This window comes from Cetorhinus maximus, chromosome 18 (assembly GCF_964194155.1).
Source record: "Cetorhinus maximus chromosome 18, sCetMax3.hap1.1, whole genome shotgun sequence".
NCBI lineage: Eukaryota > Metazoa > Chordata > Chondrichthyes > Lamniformes > Cetorhinidae > Cetorhinus > Cetorhinus maximus.
Window position 1 is genome coordinate 53,164,109 of NC_135896.1, and position 19,513 is coordinate 53,183,621.

Here is a 19,513-nt window from a genome sequence, read left to right on the forward strand (position 1 = left end):
TGGACATGCAGGGGATTAAGGGACATGGGGAACAGGTGGGAAAATGGAGTTGCAGCCCAAGAGTAGCCATGATTGTATTGAATGGTGGAACGGGCTCGAAGGGCCCTATGGTCTACTCCTGCTCCTATTTCTTGTGTTCTTGTGAAAGACTATATTCTCTGCATGATGAGCCATTGATGAGTAATTCATCAAAAATCCTCACTGAAAGAGAGAGAGAAATTAGTGGAAATTTCTTTATGTTCAGAGTTGGGAGAGCATGAAAAGTATTTGCGCCAGAGACCGTTGCACCTTTTTAAAGGCAAAGGGAACAAACAGTGAAGCAGAGGAATCTACTGGGCTACTCTGAGAACAGGACAGTGTAATTAGTTTTGCATTGCTCTGGCAAAGTGACGTTATAAAAGTAAAATTTGTTTTATCCTCAACCTGCTATGTTTCCATTCATTTTGAATTTCAAGCTTATTATTTTCTTCTCAAAATTTTAAAAACATTGTATGAATTGCCTTTAAGTTTAACAAAACATACTGGGATTGCAAAAATGTTGATATGACTTTTTTAAGTTGACTCTGATTTGCATGCTATAACTTGCTTTATAATATGCAGCATTACTGCTTGATCACCCAACACGTTCAGACACTCCAACCCTTTCAGCAATATGGACATGCATATAATCTCCAGTAAAAATTACCAAAATAGCATTAGTTTTCACAGGATTGAAGTGTTACAAATTTGACACTTAGGATCATTTAAATTTCATATCCATTTTGACATTCTGTGAACAGACTATATTTGGAATATGTAGTTTGATAACTTCAACAAAGATGCTATTATCCAGGTTCTGATAGAACTTGCACTCATTGGCAACATCTATGCCTGAGCTTCCTTGTAATGGTGAAAGGGTTAACTTCGGCAGATGGCGTTCTTGCTTGATGCACATATATCTCCAATCGCATTTTGTTTTGAAAATTCTTTACATTATTGTGCTTTGTTATTTTATTTCCCATTTTGCAACAATCGCTGAACTGCAGTTTTTTTATTGCTATTAACTGATGCTACCTGTTATCCTCCTTTTGCCTTTGGCCTGCATTTAGGACTTCTTTCTGAGCAATCATTCCAAGCAGGTAAGCATGTGCTTTAATAAAGTGGAAGGAGTCTACTTTTATATAAATCACAGCATGAGCTTTATAATGGTGAAAGTGCACATTGAAGTTAGTTTCAGTAATTAATACATTGTCACTGGTATTATTGAGGATGATCGGCTGTTCATTTGTATCATAACTGACAAGTTGATTGATACAATATTTTCTAATCAACTGAAAACATTAAAGATATAAATGATAGCTGAATAATTTATGATCAAAGAGCACATAAACATTATTACTACTGTGGTCTGATGTTTAAATAATTTGGAAATACTTTTAGACTTCAAGATAGAAGAGGAAGTAGAATGTTGTGCGGATTAATTTTATGTTATTAAAAAGTTATTGGAGACGATGCCTCCGGTATTTGTTTAATTGAGTATGATTTAATTGTAGCACCGTGCATCGTGATCTGTAATAGTATTAGCAAAACCTGCACAGAGTTGAAATAAAAAGTCCTAGGTTAACCTCATTACTCATAAATGGTAATGAACTCAATGTGTTTTGCATCTAAATTTCTAAGGGACTGAAATGTGAATATTCCATATTCTTAGTTTATAAACAAGCTATTGGTCATGTAGTACTTTTATTTACTGAAGCAGGGATGTAACCACTTTAAATGATAAGTGTATGATTTCCCACTGCATCAAGATCTGTTATGTATCCTATGTTGAATCACAGGTTTATATTGATTTTGATAATTATAAAAATATTGGACATAATAAAAGGCCTTATGTACAATTACACAATTAAAGATCCATATATGTAGATTCTCCTGAATTTACTCCTTATGTCTTTAACCATTCTTCATGTCTGAGTCTAGATATTGTTGCTTAAGTCTGTGAGGCACCTATGTGAAGGTTACCTCTGACTTCACCCAGTGTCCACCCTTGCACACTTTCGAACAAGTGTCAGTGGATAGTGATCAAGAGTGAATTCTAATTTGATATTTTCCCCCTTCACCAGAGATGTAAAGCTAATTGTTCTAGTTCATGTCTAACAACTTGGCATTGATTATCCAAGACCTTTGTGGTCTTTATAGTTGTGTTTCAAATTAGATAGTTTATTTACGAACAGATACTTCTCAATACTTAAAAAAATATTTTGCTAAATTCTACGAAAAGTACCTTGTGCTTCATATCAATTCTGACAGCAGCAGCTTTGATGTCACCCACATGATCCACAATTAGTCTGTTTTAGAATTTGTTAGAATTTTGTCTATCCCTAAACTTGGTCTATGACACCCTAACTTTCTCATCCAGACTGCGGAGAACTTCATTTGTTTTGAAAGGAATTGAATTCTTTGAAGATGGCATTCTTTCATTGCATGTTTCTACTACTGTGGTGCATTATTCCTGAACAGTGACATATATCTAGTGCAAAACTTTGGTCTGAAGTGGGTATTGAGGCCAGCTCACTAAGGTCATCTTTACCTTAGTGAGAATACATTGGTCAGTGGGACCATCTTTATGCTTTGAGAAGTAAATCCACATCCAGAGCTAATTATGCTTGGAAATATTTTGTAACTATTTTTATCTTTTAACCCTCAAACTTCTTTAGAACTATCCAAATGCCTAGAAACATAGTGATAATTGGTCCTCCAAATTTGTTTACAAACATGCTATGAATGTGGCCCCATAAATAGAGCTTTACCAAGGCAGTTAAGTATTCTGATGGTGTATTCAGCTTATTTACTGTTGTAACATTTTTCCGGCCCACAGAAAGAGACAGAATCCAATGAAGACACGTTTAATTCCACCAAGAAAGTCAAAGAACTGTCAGTAATTGATGGGAGAAGAGCCCAGAATTGCAATATTCTTCTATCTAGGTAATTATTTTATTAAAAAATTACAATGTGAAACTGTTTATATATTTTACTTCCTGACTTGGGAACATTATTATAAATTCTTTAAAGGATTATAAGCTGTTAATATCACTCAGTACTTAATTATTCAACCCAATAAACATGAAGAAACTGAAATATGTTACTAGCATACCATGGGCACAAGCACAACCCAGAACTGTTGGGAATATCTTGACCAACTTCAGTAGCAATATCCAGATCGGAGAGACAACTTGGAGCGTTAGCTTTTGAGTTAGTGTGAAAGTGGTATTGCTTCTATGCATTAACTCAGAAACTTAGTATAAACTCACTTCACCCACTCTCCAGCAATTCCAATCCTGATTTAGAGAACTATTCCTGCTTGCCCAGCCCCAGCTTTTGATGGGGAAATTCATTCCCTTTCTCCAGATTCAGCACCTCAGGGCTTCTGTAACCGTGGCACCTGAAACTCCTCTGCTCATTGTGTGTCTCTTAATCAAGTAAAAATATTGTTTGTGCTCGCTTTCCCATCAGTTTCCCCTTGAATATTGTCTATGTACTGCACTTGCAAACACAAAACTGTTGAACTTTGTACAATCATGAGGATGATGCTTAATGAAGAGGTTGATGAAAAGTTGTGCGTGGGTGCAGATACAACAGTGACTACAATTCAAGGGCACTTAATTGGCTGTTAAGTGTTTTGGGATGTCCTGAGGTTATGAAAGGCACAATATTAATGCAAATTCTTTATTCCTTTGCATCTGTTTTTGCCACTATAATTTTATTGCTGGTTGTGCCAGTGTAGCCCATTGATACTTGCAGCTTATGAGCAACAGTCGCAACTTGAATTAAGAATATTTTATATCTCCCATCCTAATACGAAGAAGTGTACTTCACTAAGGTTTTATGTTTGATTTTTTTTTAAAAGTGGGGGCTGTACTATTGGGACAGTCTACACCTGAATTGTGCAGTGTTCTGACGAGCCACATAACTAGTGAAGTAGAGGAGGTTTTAAACCAAATAGGTGGGTCAAAGGATCAAACTTGGGAAAATGTGATAAATCAAAGTAGAGACAAGGCAAGAAGGAAAGGATAAACAGACTGTGATAGGAAGGGATAGGGTACAAATCTTAGAGTAAATTAGCAGATAAGGCTAGAGGTTACAAAATAATAAAAGGACAAAACCAAAGAGTCTGTATCTGAATTCACGTAGCATTCAAAACAAACAGATGACCCGATAGTGCAAATAGAAATAAATAAGTACGATCTGATAGCCATTACAGAGACATGGCTGCAAGATGACATAGATTGGGACCTGAATATTGAAAGCTACATGACATTTAGGATGAACAGAAAGATAGGAAAAGGTGGAGCGATGGCTCTGTTAATTAATGATGATATTAGCACATTAGAGAGGGATGACCTAAGTTCAGGAGACCAGCATGTAGAAATGGTTTGGGTAGAGATGAGGAACGATAAAGACAAGAAGTCACTTGTGGGAATGGTGTATGGCCCTCCCTAACAGGAACTACACGGTAGCACAGGGTTTAAGGGAAGAAATAATGGGAGCTTGTCAGAAAGATAATCATGGGGTTTGTAATCTGCATATAGACTGGAAAAATCAAATGGGCAAAGATAGCCAAGATGAGGAATTTATAGAAGGCTTTTGGGATAGTTTCTTAGAACAGCACATTTTGGTACCAACCAGAGAGCAGTCTATACTAGACCTGGTATTGTGCAATGATAAGATTAATTAATGACCTTATAGTGAAGGCACCCCTAGGTAGCAGTGATCATAATATGATTGAATTTTACATTCAGTTTGAGGGAGAGAAGAGTGGGTCAAAAACTAGTATTTTAAACTTAAATAAGGGCATGAAAGCAGAGCTAGCTAAAGTGAACTGGCAACTTGGGTTAAGGGATAGGTCAATAGAGGTGCAGTGGCAAGCATTTAAAGAGATATTTCACAATACACAAGATGCATCCTAACACGAGAGAAAATTTCTAAGGGGAGGGCCTAGCAAAAGCATATAAGTGCACAAGGACGGGTAGCAGGTCAGAATATTTTTTAAAAAAGCAAAGAATGACTAAAAGATTAATAGAGGGTAAAATTAGGGCATGAGCAAAAGCTAGCTACAAATATAAAGGCAAATGAACAGATATTTTGCATTGGTCTTCACTATACAGGGTACAAGTAACATCCTAGAAATAGATGTAAATTGCTAAATGGAAGTACGGGAGGAACTCAAAATTATAATCACCAGGGGAGTGATACTGAGCAAATTGCTGGGACTGCAGGCTGACAAATCCCCAGGTCTGGATGGACTTCGTCCTAGAGTCTTAAAATAAGTGACTAGCGAGATAGTTGATATGTTGGTTTTAATTTTTCAAAATTCCTTTGATTCAGGTCAGATTCCATTAGATTGGAAAATAGTGAATGAAACTACTTTATTTAAAAAGGGAGGGGTCAATAACAAGGGGGCATAGATTTAAGGTAAGAGGTAGAAGACTAAGAGGGGAGTTGAGAAATGTTTTCACTCAGGGTGGTGGAAGTCTGGAACTCACAGTCTGAAAGGGTGGTTGTGTCAGAAACTCTTGTAACATTTAAGTATGTAGATATTCATTTGCATTGCCATAGCCACCATGGCTATGGGCCAAATGCTGGAAAAAGGGATTATTGTAGTCCGATCTTTGTTGACTTGGGTGGACACGTTGGGCTGAATGGCCTCCTGTGCTGTAAACGTCTGAGTCTGAGAGAGGCAGATAAAGCAGGAAACTATAGGCCAGTTGACTTAGCATCTGTCACAGGGAAAATGTTAGAAACTTTCATTAAAGATGTCACAGCAGGGCACTTAGATGAATTCAAGGTAATCGGGCAGAGTCAACATGGTTTTGTGAGAGGGAAATTAACCAATTCATTGGAGTTCTTTGAAGAAGGAACAGATGCTGTGGATAAAGGGGAACCGGTGGATGTACTGCATTTAGTTTTCAAGAAGGCATTTGATAAGGTGCCACATCAAAGGTTATTGCAGAAAATAAAAGCTTATGGTATAGGGGGTAACATATTGAAATGGATAGAAGATTGGCTAGCTAACAGGAAACAAAGGCATAAATGGGTCATTTTCTGGTTGGCAAGATGTGATGAATAATGTGCCATAGGGATCAGTGTTGGGGCCTCAACTTTTTACAATTTATATAAATGACTTGGATGAAGGGACCGAAGATATGGTTGCTAAATTTGTTGATGAGACAAAGATAGCTGGGAAAGTAAGCTGTGAAAAGGCTGTAGGGAAGCTGAAAAGGGAGATAGATAGGTTGAGTCAGTGGGCAAAAGAGCTGGCAAATGGAGTATAATGAGGGAAAATGTGAAATTGCCCATTTTTGGCAGCAGAGTATAAAAGCATGTTTACTAAATGGTGGGAGATTGCAGAGCTCTGAGATACAGAGGGATCTGGGTGTCAGTGTATGAATCTCGAAGTTAGTATGCAGGTACAACAAGTAACTAGGCAAGCTAACAGAAGGTTCTTGTTTATTGCAAGGGGAATTGAATACAAAAGTAGGGAGGTTATGCTTCAGTTATAAGGTCATTGGTGACACCACATCTGGAGTGCTGTGCACAGTATTGGTTTCCTTATTTAAGGAAAGATGTAAATGCGTTGGAAGCAGTTCGGAGAAGATGTATTATGCTAATACCTGGAATGGGCGGGTTGTCTTATGAGGAAAGTTTGGACAGGCTAGGCATGTATCTGCTGGAGTTTAAATGATTAAGAGGAGACTTGATAGAAATATCTAAGATCCTGAGGAGTCTTGACAGGGTGGATGTGGAAAGGATGTTTCCTGTTATGGGAGAATGTTTAAGGGGTCACTGTTGAAAAATAAGGGCAGATTTTTCCGAGCTCGCTGGCGGAAGGCGTGATGGGTGGCGTGCGCGGAAAATATGGCGCGACCTGCTTCACATGAAGGCAGGTTGTGATCGTCCAGTCGGGCAGGCTGCGTTTCCCACAATCGGCCGGCAGGGAGCTAATTGTAATACATCACATAATTAAAAGGCCATTCCACCAGGCTATTGGAACCCCGGAATATCATCCGTCCACGTTGGTGGGAAAGCACGCCGACGTGTTTCATAGCGTGCAGGTGATGTGCACTTGGTGGTAGCCTTCACTTTGGGGGAATTAAGGTGAGTGAGCAGCAGCGTACTCCACAGCTCGCCCGTTGTTACAGGTCTGAGGGGTGCAGGGGCAAGGGGTGCCTGTCCCTGGACGTGATCCCTGCATAGACCTAGAGTCCGCCACCATCTTATTGGGCCGTTGGGCTGCACGTGTGGTACAATCTCCTTGCCAATACTGGTCATGTAACAGTCACTGCTGGAGGCGCTCACAGCCCCTTGCAATCCCAGCATCCTGGTTGGGACCCGTCTGCCTCATGTTGCAGGCTGACAGGGCAGTCCTGCAGCACACTCATCTCTGGCTATCTGATGGGTAACCAGCACTGTCCAGGAAGCATTAAGGGGTGGTCACACAGGGCCAGGAAATGTGCTAAGTACAGCCATAAGAACCAAGTCTCTCTCTCTCGCGCTGGCTCGCTTGCTCTCTCTCTCTCTCGTGACAGCGAGCTGTGGCTGCTCGGCTCCGAGCGACACCCAGGGCCTATAGATGCCGCCTGCCATTCCTGTAGATGACTGAGAACCAGTGTCGCTGACGACTGTGCATGTCTAGGGACCTGGTGGCTCACTTCTGCCACTTACTGAAGCAGTTGGCTCCAAGGGGACATGGAGGGCATCCATTGCCAGTAGCTGTGAAAATGACTGCGGTGCTCAATTTCTATGCCAGTGGCTGCTTTCAGGGCTCCACAGGTGACTTCTGTGGGATTTCACAATCCGCCACCCACAAATGCATCCATGAGGTCATGGATGCCATCTTCTCCATGGCACACAACTTTGTGCATTTCGCCCGGGACTGGGACAGCCAGGATGCAAGGGCCGTTGGATTCACCCTGATCTCGGGATTCCCACAGGTCCAGGGTGCAATTGACTGCACTCATGTGGTGCTCTGATCTCTGTCTCTACATTAGGTGGACTTCTTCAACCGCAAGGGCTTCCACTCACTGAACGTGCAGCTGGTATGCGACCGCCAGAAATGCATCCTGCAGGTGTGCGCATGGTTTCCAGGGAATGTGCATGATACCTAAATCCTGAGACGCTTGCAGATCCCTGCAGTCTTCCAGGGTCCACAGAGGCTGCAGGGCTGGCTCCTTGGGGACAAGGGTGGGCCGTGGCTGATGACACCTGTGCGGCAGCTTCAGACTGCAGCAGAGCGATGCTATAATGAGGCTCATATGCAGTAGCTCGCAGCTCGGTGGAGCAGATTATCAGGATGCTGAAGATGCAGTTCCGGTGCCTGGACCGGTCTGATAGAGCTGTGCAATAAGCTGTCATCTGCTGTGCCTTTTACAGCCTGGCACTCCCAACGGGGAGACAGGCTGGCTGAGGAGGAGATGGAGGAGCCGGAGGTCTCCTTGGATGAGGAGGACTTTGATGGGATGAGGGTGAGGGGGTCCTCGGTGGTGACGATGATGGGGATGAGGCTCTCGCACTGGCTAGAAGAGGCAGGTGCACTCAGGCGGCCCTCATAGCTGCCAGAATTATGGAGGATGATGATGACATGCAGTGAGGTGTCCCCATAGATCCTCACATCGCAGTTGTGAACATTTGAGTCCTGTCTGGCTTATGGCAGCGTCAATACCCTCTGTGAGAATGCTTCTGTCATGGAGATGCAGTGGAGGCACTAATAGTCACTCAATGGCAGGAGGATGATGACAACATCCAGTTAGTACACTCCATAGATCTTCACAGCCTCTGAGATTGCCTGGCCGAGGGCAACTCACTTGCGTTCCATGAGCAGGGTCTCATCATAGAGACGCAACCATGAAACTTTAGACGCATCTGTCTTGAGCTCAGCAACATTCTGGTCTCCAGCAGTCCTCCGTGTGCCGGGGACCTGGGAAGCCCCTTCCCCTGCCTGCTGTGGATCAGAAAGTGCGATGTGCTCACCAGATTGTGATCCCAAGGCTACTCTAAAGCTGGGTCCCACTGAGGTGTGACTCTCTGCGCTGGTGGAGGGTGTGGGTGAGTGCTGTGATGGGACTTCAGGGAGGGTGCCTCCAGATTCCTCTTCGGAGATTTATTTGAGGCTTGATTGGAGGCCCTGGGTCATGGACTCTGTCGGCTGTTTGGAAGATGTGCCTGCGAAAGCAATGGGAGATAATTAGTGCATGGCAGTGGCCTGTAAAAGAGGGCATATCACTCACGGCATGGTTGTCTGATGGATCCTCACTTGGTAGAGCAGCGCTGACCTCACCGTCAGCACAGGACCGGTCCCAGTCATCGCCGGCCAGCTGGATGGCTCTCTTTTCAAATTCTGTTAAAACGTTGACCTCCGGCATCCCTCCACCTGTCTGCGACCTTTCCTGCCTGTTGTGTGCCAGTTTTGTCCTGCATGGATAGAGATGGGGGGAGTGTGCATCAGGACTCCTGCCAGGCCAGATGCTAAGTATGCCTGGCCTGTGTGGATGGTGAGTGGTCCCATGGATGGGATGAGGACAAAGACGGCGTGTGTGAAAGAGTGAATGGTGATGTCCCTTTGCACTGGCAGTGAGTGAGGGCCCTGTGGATGTGTGATGGATTTGTGAGTTTGAGAGTGAGAGAGTTGGGAGTGATGAAAAGAGTGACTTACCCTGGCGGAATGGAGATCATTCATCCTTTTGCAGCACTGGCTGGCTGTCGTCCTCTGCAGGGCATTTGCGCAGACTACTGCTGCCACCACCTCCCAAGCCAGGTTGGTGACTTTGCTGCCCATCCTGTGGCCAGAGCAGGGGTGGAGCACATCCTAAGGGGCTTTCATGGCACCCAGCAGTCACTTGAGGGAACCATTGTTGAAGCGGGGGGCTGCAGTCTCTTTTCCTTTGTTGTTCATGTCTCCCTGGCAGCGGTGGTGAGCTGGTGGCGATGAGCGTTGTGCTGGCAGCTGCCTTTTAAACATGGCAGCTGACGTGATGCAACAGTGGGGTGTTGGTGGGCAGGAGAGCCACAGCTTGTTTCGCGGGAGTGAATAAATACTGAGGCGAGCTTGGGATTTAACGGCCATTTTCATCGGTGGGTAGGACTCCATTTTACCCGCCTGCTACTGCATTTTCTGCAAATCTGGGAAAAATCCGCCCAAAGGGTCGCCGATTTATGACAGCTGAAGCGACATGTTTTCTGAGCATTGAGTGTTTTTGGAATTCTTACTCAAAAGGTGGTGGAAGCAGAGCCTTTGAATATTTTTAAGGCAGAGGTAGGTAGATTTTTGATAAGGAGGTGAAAGGTTATTGGGGGTAGGCGGGAATGTGGAGTTGACATTACAATCAGATCAGCCATGATCTTATTGAGTGGTGGAGCAGGCTTGAAGGACCAAGTGGCCTACTGCTTCCAATTTGTATGTTCGTATTTAAAATGTATAATTTTCCAATAGAAATGTGGGAGGGTGCTGGCTTAATTTTCTTGGGATATGGGTGTCACTGGCAAATTTATCATTTATTGTCCCTCTCTAATTACCCTTGACCGGGTTGTGGTGAGTTGCCTTCTTGAACCCCTGCAGTCCATGTAGTGTAGTAACACGTGCAGTGCTGTTAGGGAGTTGCAGGATTTTGACTCAGCAAATGGAAGATACATGTCAATCTGTTTAGATAGATTTAACTGCTTTTTTTGTTTATAATGACGGTGCCCTTGGATTAATATAACTCACCAAAATTACTGTGATTCTGTTCTGTCATGCTCCATTCAAATTCCAACTGGAATTTGCTACACCACCAGGTCACATCACTGAAGCAATATCCTTATTGTCTTATTACTCTTATTGTCTTTTGGGTTGCTGCCTGCTTTATAGAACAAAAAAAGCTGCCACCAAAAATCCTGAAACATCCTCAAAAATATCTCACTGATGCTCAATGCATTTTGATGACGTTATGCAGTATTTACAGTCAACCTGTAAATAGGAAGCTTAACAGCTAGCCTGTTGAAAGGATGAGAGCCAAGACTTTACAATACTCCTACATGGAAGTAAAATAAAGTGAAGTTGCAGTTGCACTAATGGTAGATATGAAGTTATAATTTCTGGGCACTGTATGGGTATTTTAACCAGGTTCTATTAACACCACCTCAGGAAGCTATTGACCATGAAACAGCAGATGGCTCTGGTTGATCTTTCCCTCTGGTGTCCAACAATTATAATCTCTCTCAGCTGCACACAGACGTTCAGTCTTTACATTTAAAAAAAAACTAATTGGACAATTGAGGTTATATGTTTTAGTTCAATATCACTATTTATCCCTGAAACTGCATTTTTCAGGAAATGATACAATGTTTGAAGAGATAAAAGTGGGGTAAATTAATATCCAATGAATTCTTTAAACCAAACTTATTTTTGCAGTTACATATTTTTCATTGCATTCACTGCATTATTTGGTTATGTTTTATCGGTTGACATTTATCATCATGCACTCGTGTGTTTTACAAAAATGCCTTAGCCTGGATTTCTGTCTTGATCCATTTGGAATTTCATTAATGTACTTCTGTTTGTTTTCTATGATGTAATAGCTCTGCTGTAAATGCAGTCATCTGAAGGTCATGACCAATTAAGCTGTATCTATGTAGGTCAGATTGGTAACTTTATTCAGTGTCTGCAAATGGTTTTTCATTAGCTTTTTTTTATAGCTTGCTGTAAGGCTCAAAGTTAACTCTTAATCTTTTTCAAAAAGTGTCAATATTAGCTTATATAATGCACATTTTAAATTTGTTGTCCAACAGTACAGCTAATGTACGGCTTGGACAGTAATGTCACTAAGATCTATTCAGACAAGGCTGGCACTATATTTTCCACTGGAGGAAAATGCCTGGCTCCTTGCCCAGTGATACCATGATTAACGTATTATTCTTTTGAGAGATTTGTTCATCTTTTGTTACCTATTCTTTAATTGAGGCCGAGTTAGTGGTATTTTTATTTTCTTTTAGTAGAAATGAGTATAAAAACCTAAACAATATTTCCACTGGTTCATGACTCTAGTCAAAGCATTCATTTACTTATAAAATCATCAAATATAGCTGCTGGTGCTCAATGTGGCTGCCAAACTTTGATATGAAGGGAGTTGGTTAGCTCAGTTGGCTGGATAGCTAGTTTGTGATGCAGAGTGATGCCAACAGTGCGGGTTCAATTCCGGTACCGGCTGAGGTCATCCATGAAGGCCCTGCCTTCTCAACCTCACCCCTCCCCTGAGGTGTGATGACCCTTGGGTTAAACTCACCACCTGTTGTGTCTCTCCCTAATGAGAGAGCAGCCTATGGTCCTCTGGGACTATGGTGATTCATTCATTCACCTTAAGCCAGCTTCCAGCTGCTTTTGTCTTTCCTGTGCTACTGCTAGAATAATTAAAACCTGAAGAATGAGTTAGTTGCCAATGCCAAAGAGATTGTTTGACAGTAATTAAGACTTATCAGACTGTTAAACATGCACTTATACTGTAATGGACTACCCCTGACTCTTTCTGGCAAGTTAAATGACTATATCTCATCGGTACAGGAACTTGATGCTGTTCCATATATTTTCATGCCAGCCTCTTTTTGGGTTATCAATATAATACAGCTCCTGGAGGAGCTGGGTACCACAGACAACAAATTCCTGTTGCTGGCTGCTTTACACTTTAATAATGGTGAGCAGTTTTAGTTACCTTTATAGCAAAACCAGCCAATTGTGTCACTCCTTTTTTTAAAAATGATGATCCTTATGATGATCATAGATGCTGTTTTCCGTTATATGCACTGTGTATTAAGGTGTCATGCGTGGCACTAGTTTGTAGCTATATTGCCTTCCAATGAGCCTCCAGCACCCTCTACTGCACTAGTATTAAACTTCCATTTTCATCACAGGCCATCCTTATGGCATACCCATCAAATGTCTAGGCAGACTGAATTCTGCTGGGAGGAGGGTGGGAAAGAAGCATTGGTAAATCAACAACTTGTATTTGTGTAACAGCTTTAATGCAATAAATGGCCTAAGACTCTTCACAGAAGCTTTTTAAAACAAAATATGACACTGAGCCACTTAAGATAGTCAGATGACCAAAAAGTTGATCAAAGATGTAGTTGTTAAGGAGTCCCTTAAAGGAGGAAACGAATTAGAAAGGCAGAAAGGTATACTGAAGGAATTGCAGAGCTTGGGGCTTAGGCAACTGAAGTCATGGCCACCAAAGGTGGAGCGATTTAAAATTGAGTTCAAGAAGCCAGAATTTGACGAGTGCAGGTATCAGCAGGGTTGTAGAGCTGGAGGAGATTAGAGATAAGAAGGGGCGAGCCTGTGGAGGGATTTGAAAACGAGGTTGATTTTAAAATCGAGACATTGCTTGACTGGGAGCGAGTGCAGCTTATGGAGTATGCGGATGATAGGTGAATATGACTTGGTGCGAGTTAAGGCATGGAGTGGGACTTGGAGCGATTTAAAACAGGGGCAGTGGAGTTTTGAATGACAAGGTTACAGATAGAAGAATGGGAGACCAGACATTGGAATAGTCAAGAGGTAACAAAGGCATGGATGAGGGTTTTAGCCACAGTTAATTGTATCAATTGAGTTTAAGCATACAGATATGGAAGGCGTTGATCTGATGGTTATTTGGGAACATATAAAGAAACACTGACACAGGAGTAGAATGAATCTAGGAGAGATATACTTGGAATAGATTTATTCACAGAGTAAAACATTACAAGTAAAGACTGGCTTTGGTTTCTTCCTTCACCAACTGGCTATCAGGAGATAACACAGATGAGATGAGATACAAACATATGAAATAGGAGCAGAGGTAGGCCATTCTGCCCCTTGAGCCTGCTCCGCCATTCAATAAAATCATGACTGATCTGTCTGTGCTTCGAGTTCTGCATTCCCATTTACCCCTGATAACCTTAGGTTGTTGTTAGGCAGGGGAATCAATCTGCCTCTGCCTTAAAAAGTATTCTGTGACCCTGCTTCCACTGCCTTCTGAGGCAGAGTGTTCCAAAGTGTCTCAACCCTTGGAGAAAAAAATTCTCCAATCTCTGTCCTATAAGGGCGACCTCTAATTTTAAAACCATGCCCCCTAGTTATTAACTCACCCACAAGAGGAAATATCCTTTCATGTCCATCTTGTCAAGACCGTTCAGGATCTTTTATATTTCAATCAAGTCACCTCTCATTCTTCTTAACTCCAGTGGAAACCAACCCAGCCTGTCCAACTTATCCTCATAAGACAACCTGCTCGTTTCAGGTATCGGTCTAGTAAAGTTCCTCTGAACTGCCTCCAGCAATTTACATCCTTCCTTAAATAAGGAGACTGAAGCTGCACACAGTATTTTGAGATGTGGTCTCACCAATACTCTGTATGACTGAAGCATAACTTCCTTATTTTTATGTTCAATTCCTCTCGTAATAAAGGATAGCATTCCATGAGCCACTTGGTTACATGCTGTACCTGCATGCTAACTTTTTGTGACCCATGCGCGAGAACAATTAGATCTCTCTGCCCCTCTGAATTCTGCAGCTGTTCTCCGTTTAAGTAATACTCTGCTTTTTTTATTATTCCTATCAGGGTGAACAACTTCAAATTTTTCCTCATTATACTGCATCTGCCAGATTTTTGCCTGCTCACTCAACCTGTCTATATCCGTCTACGTGCTCCTTATGTCGTCTTCACAACATACTTTCCTACCTATCTTTGCGTCGTCTGCAAATTTAGCTACCATGCTTTCGCTACAGTCATCTAAGTTATTGATGTAAATTGGAAAAAGTTAAAGCCTCAGCACATTTCCCTGCGGGACTCCACTCGTCACATCCTGCCAATCAGAAAAAGACTCATTTATGCACACTGTTTTCTGCCAGCTAGCCAATCCTCTATCCAGGCTAATATGTCACCCCTACACCATGAGCTTTTATTTTCAGCAATAACCTTTGATGTGGCACCTTATCAAATGCCTTCTGGAAATCCAAGCAATAGTACATCTACAGGCTGCCCTTTATCCACAGCACATGTTATCAAAGAACTCTAATAAATTGGTTAAACATGATTTCCCTTTCACAAAACCATGCTGACTTTTCCTGATTACCTTCTGTTTTTCTAAATGCCGAACTATAACATCTTTAATGATTGACTCTAACTCTTACCCCATGATGGACGTCAAGCTAATTGCCTCCCTCCCTCCCTTGAATAGAGGGATTATATTTGCTACTTTCCAGTCTGATGGACCCTTTCCGGAATCTAGGGAATTTTGAAAAATTAACACCAACACATCTACTACCTCCTTAGCCGCCTCTTAATACCCTAGGATGAAGCCCGTCTGGACCCGGAGACTTGTCAGCTCACAGGTCCATCAGTTTGCTCAATACCGCTTCCCTTGTGTGTGGAGGGTGGGGAGGGTCAAGGACAAATCTTTGGGAATCATCAGAGGTGTTGGTGTGGGGAGTAAGAAGAGAAGCCAATGCAAGTATTGCTCTGGATACAATTAGATAATGGAACTAGGTGAGAGCAGTCCCACAGTTGCCTCCCTGGTGCCAGGGTCAAGTATGTCACTGGCTGCGGAGCACCCTGAGGGGGAGGGAGGAGGAACAGCCAGCTGTCATGATCCACATTAGTACGGGTGACATAGGCTGAAAGAGGGACGTGGCCATGCAGTCAGAATTTAGGGAGCTAGGCAGGAAATTAGTAATTTCCGGATTACTCCCAGTACCACATGCGAGTGAGTATAGAAATAGGACGATGGAGCAAATTAACTGGAAAGATGGTGCAGGAGGGAGGGCTTTAGTTTCTTGGGACATTGGGACTGGCTCTAGGGGAGAAGGGACCTCTACAGGCTGGATGGGTTGCACCTAATTAGAGCTGGGATTGAGTTCCTTGTGGGGCTAGTGTTATTGGGGAAAGTTTAAACTAATTTGGCAGGAGTGTGGGAACCAAAAAATGTCAGAGAGGAATACCAAGATGCAGAGAATACTGGGAGAGATTGAAAAGTAAGTTAATATGGGGAGTCAGAGTACAGGAGAAAGTAAGAGAGTCTAAATCAGGGTTACTGTTTATGTATGTGAATGCAGGGGGTGTGGTAAATAAGATTGGTGAGTTATAGGTGCAAATTGCCATGTGGAATTATGATGTTGTGGCTATAACAGAGACCTGGCTCAAAGAAGGGCAGGTCTGGGTGTTAAATATCCTTTGATGCAAGGTGTTCAGGAAAGATAGGAAAGGGAGAAAAGGAAGAGGGGTGGCAGTATTGATTAAGGAGAGCATTGCAGTGCTGAAGAAAGAGGATGCCCCAGAGGGGTCAAGGACAGCTAAGAAACAAAAAAAATGTGCAATTACATTGTTCAGTGTAGTCTATAGCCACCAACTAATGGGAAGGATGCAGAGGAACAGATTTACAAGGAAATTAGAGAGATGCAGAAATTTTAGGGTAGTTATAATGAAGGACTTTAATTATCCGAATATAGACTGGGATAGTGGTAGTGTAAAGGGCACAGAGTTCCTAGAGTGTGTTTAGGAAAATTTTCTAGTGTGTTTCCAGTCCAATGAGAAAGGGAGGCACTGCTAGACCTGGTTATTGGGAATGAGGGGGGCCAAGTGGATCAAGCATCAGGAGAACATTTAGGGGATAGTGATCATTGTATCATAAGATTAAGACTGTGGAAAAGGACAAAAAACAGTCCTGAGTAAGAATGATTAACTGGGGGAAAAGCCAACTTCAATAGATAGGAATGAATCTGGGCTGAATAAAAGTTTGCTTATGACAGATGTCAGGTAGAAAATACCATTTGAGAACCAAGCTGACTGCAGAAAGTTCAGAGGGGAATGAAAAAGAAAATAAGAGAAGCAAAGAGGAAATATGTAAAGAGACTAAGCAAACATAAAGGAAATCCCATAGTCTTCTATAGATACATAAATAGTAAAAGGGCAGCAAAAGGAGAAATAGGGGTGATTAGGGACCACAAAGGCTGTTTGCGCATGGAGGCAGAGGGCATAACTGAGGTATTAAATGAATATAGGATGCTACCCAGGTCATGGTGAAAGAGGAGGTAATTAAGACACTTGAAGGATTTAAAATTGATGAGGTATTTGATAGACTGTGTCTGTACTTAAAAGTTGACAAGGCACCAGGATTGGATGAGACGCATCCAAGGATACTGAGGGAAATTGCGGAGGCACTGGCCATAATTTTTCAGCCGTCCTTTGACTTAGGGGTGTTGCAAGGACTGGAGAATTGCATAAGTCACACCCTTGTTCAAAAAAGGGTGTAAAGATAAGCCAGCAACTACAGGCCAGTCAATTTAACTTCAGTGGTAGGGAAACTTGTCGAAACAATAATCTGTTTAAAAAAAATTTAGTCACATGAACAAATGCAGATTAATTAAAGAAAGCCAGCATGGATTGCTTAAGGGAAAACCTTGCTTAACTAACTTGAGTTTTTTGAAGAGGTAACAGGGTTGATGTGGGCAATGCAGTCGATGTGGTTGTATATGGACTTCCAAAAGTGTTTGATACAGTGCCACTCAACAGACTTGTGAGCAAAGTTCCATCTCACAATAAAAGTGACAGGAGCAACATGGATACGGAATTGGCTGAGTGACAGGAAACCATGATTAATGGTTAATGGATGTTTTGTGGGCTGGCGGGAGGTTTATTGTGGAGTTCCCCAGGGGTCAGCGTTGAGACCCTTGCTTTTCCTGATATATTAGTGACATGGACCTTAGTGCACAGGGCACAATTTCAAAGTTTGTGGATAATACGAAACTCGGAAGCATTGTGAACTTTGAGGAGGATAGTGTGGAACTTCAAAGTGATGTGGACGAGTTGGTGTAACAAGGTGGCATATGAAGTTCGATGTGGAGAAATGTGAAGTGATTCATTTTGGTAGGAAGAACATGGAGAGACAATATAAAACAAAGGGCACAAATCTAAAGGGGGTGCAGGAGCAGAGGGACCTGGGTGTATATGTGCATTGAAGGTGGTAGGACAGGTTAAGAGGGTGCAATAATAATAAAGCAATCCTAGGCTTTATTAATAGGGGTATAGAGCACAAGAGCAAGGAGGTTGTGTTGAACTCACATTAGACACTAGTTCGGATTCAGCTGGAGTATTGCGTCCAGTTCTGGGCGCCACACCATTCGGCCCATCACGTCTACACAGGCTCTCCGAATAAGGAGTTCACTTAGTGCCATTCTCCCGCCTTCTCCCTGTGACCCTGCACGTTCTTTTTTAGATAACTGTCTAATTCCCTTTTGAATGCTTCAGTTGAACCTGCCTGCACCACACTCTCAGGCAGTGCATCTCAGACCTTAACCACTTGCTGTGTGAGAAATTTTCGTCATGTTGCTTTTGTTTCTTTTACCAATTTAAATGTGTCCCCTCATTCTTGATCCTTTCATGAGTGGGAACGCTTTCTCCCTATCTACCCTGTCCAGACCCCTCATGATTTTAAATATATCTAACAAATCTCCCCTCAACCTTCTCCAAGGGAAATAGTCCTAACTTCTCCTGTCTACCTTCGTAACTATTTCCAAGGATGAGGAACTTCATTCTTATGAATCTTTTCTGCACTTTCTCCAATGCCTTCACATCCTTCTTAAATTGCGACACTTGTGCGCAAATTGGAGTGAAAGATAGTGATTAAGCGGATTATGAGATCATCCTTGACTACCTGGTTGACAGATTTGACTTTCGTGATACTGTCAAATGTTACAGAATTGTACCCTCAACTTGTTCATACTAGAAGTGGGATTCAACCATCCCAGAGCTCATTCTGCTTGTGGCACATGAAGCATATATCAATGCTTGACCTGAATTTAAGTTCCAGATTTGAAAGCGTCATGTTCTAATTGCTGCACCACACCCTTCAACCTACATTTCAATCAAACATCAGCTGACAGATCTAATGACTACTCTTCAGTAGCTCACATGAAAATAAAAGTGGTGAAGTAGTTATGATAATTCCCCCAACTGTTGTCAGTGATTGAAGGTTTGGCATGGAGAACCACTGCTAATTAATATGAATGTGGAAGTATAAATTATTTTCACAGTACCGGCTACAATATATATATGTGATAAATTGCATCACTACTGTTTTGAATTATGTATCTGTTATCTATTTAGGTTAAAACTCTCCAATGAGGAGATAAAACGTGCTATTTTAACAATGGATGAACAAGAGGATCTTCCTAAGGACATGCTTGAACAGGTACTGTTGGTTGTGGAGCATTTTGTATTGGTCTATGTACTTGAGAGTGGGACATCATGGAGGCTATATCACTTCTATGCTAATTTACATTTTGAATATGAGGGGCCATCATGCATCAGATGAGAAGATGAATCTCTACCATGCCGTTTGAGTGAGCTGCTGGAAGTATGTGAAAAGAGCTTGGAGATGACCATCCCTCCTGATGAGAAATATTGCACCTCCATTTGCCTTGTCACCTTGACCAGAAATCAAACTTGATTGGATAAAGAGAAAAAAGGAGGCT

General features: G+C 42.2%; 1 protein-coding gene across 6 annotated transcripts in view; it reads left to right on the forward strand.

Moving 5' to 3' along the window:
- Positions 1 to 19,513, forward strand: part of daam1a (dishevelled associated activator of morphogenesis 1a) — a 182,894-nt gene that overhangs the window by 129,644 nt on the left and 33,737 nt on the right. For 4 of the 6 annotated variants that reach the window (XM_078562726.1, XM_078562727.1, XM_078562728.1 and 1 more), the window contains 3 exons: positions 1,089 to 1,118; positions 2,858 to 2,964; positions 19,146 to 19,230. In XM_078562726.1, the coding sequence (XP_078418852.1) occupies positions 1,089 to 1,118; positions 2,858 to 2,964; positions 19,146 to 19,230 (222 nt within the window). The remainder of the gene's footprint in view (positions 1 to 1,088; positions 1,119 to 2,857; positions 2,965 to 19,145; positions 19,231 to 19,513) is intronic. The other 2 variants (XM_078562729.1, XM_078562725.1) reach the window with 1 other exon arrangement.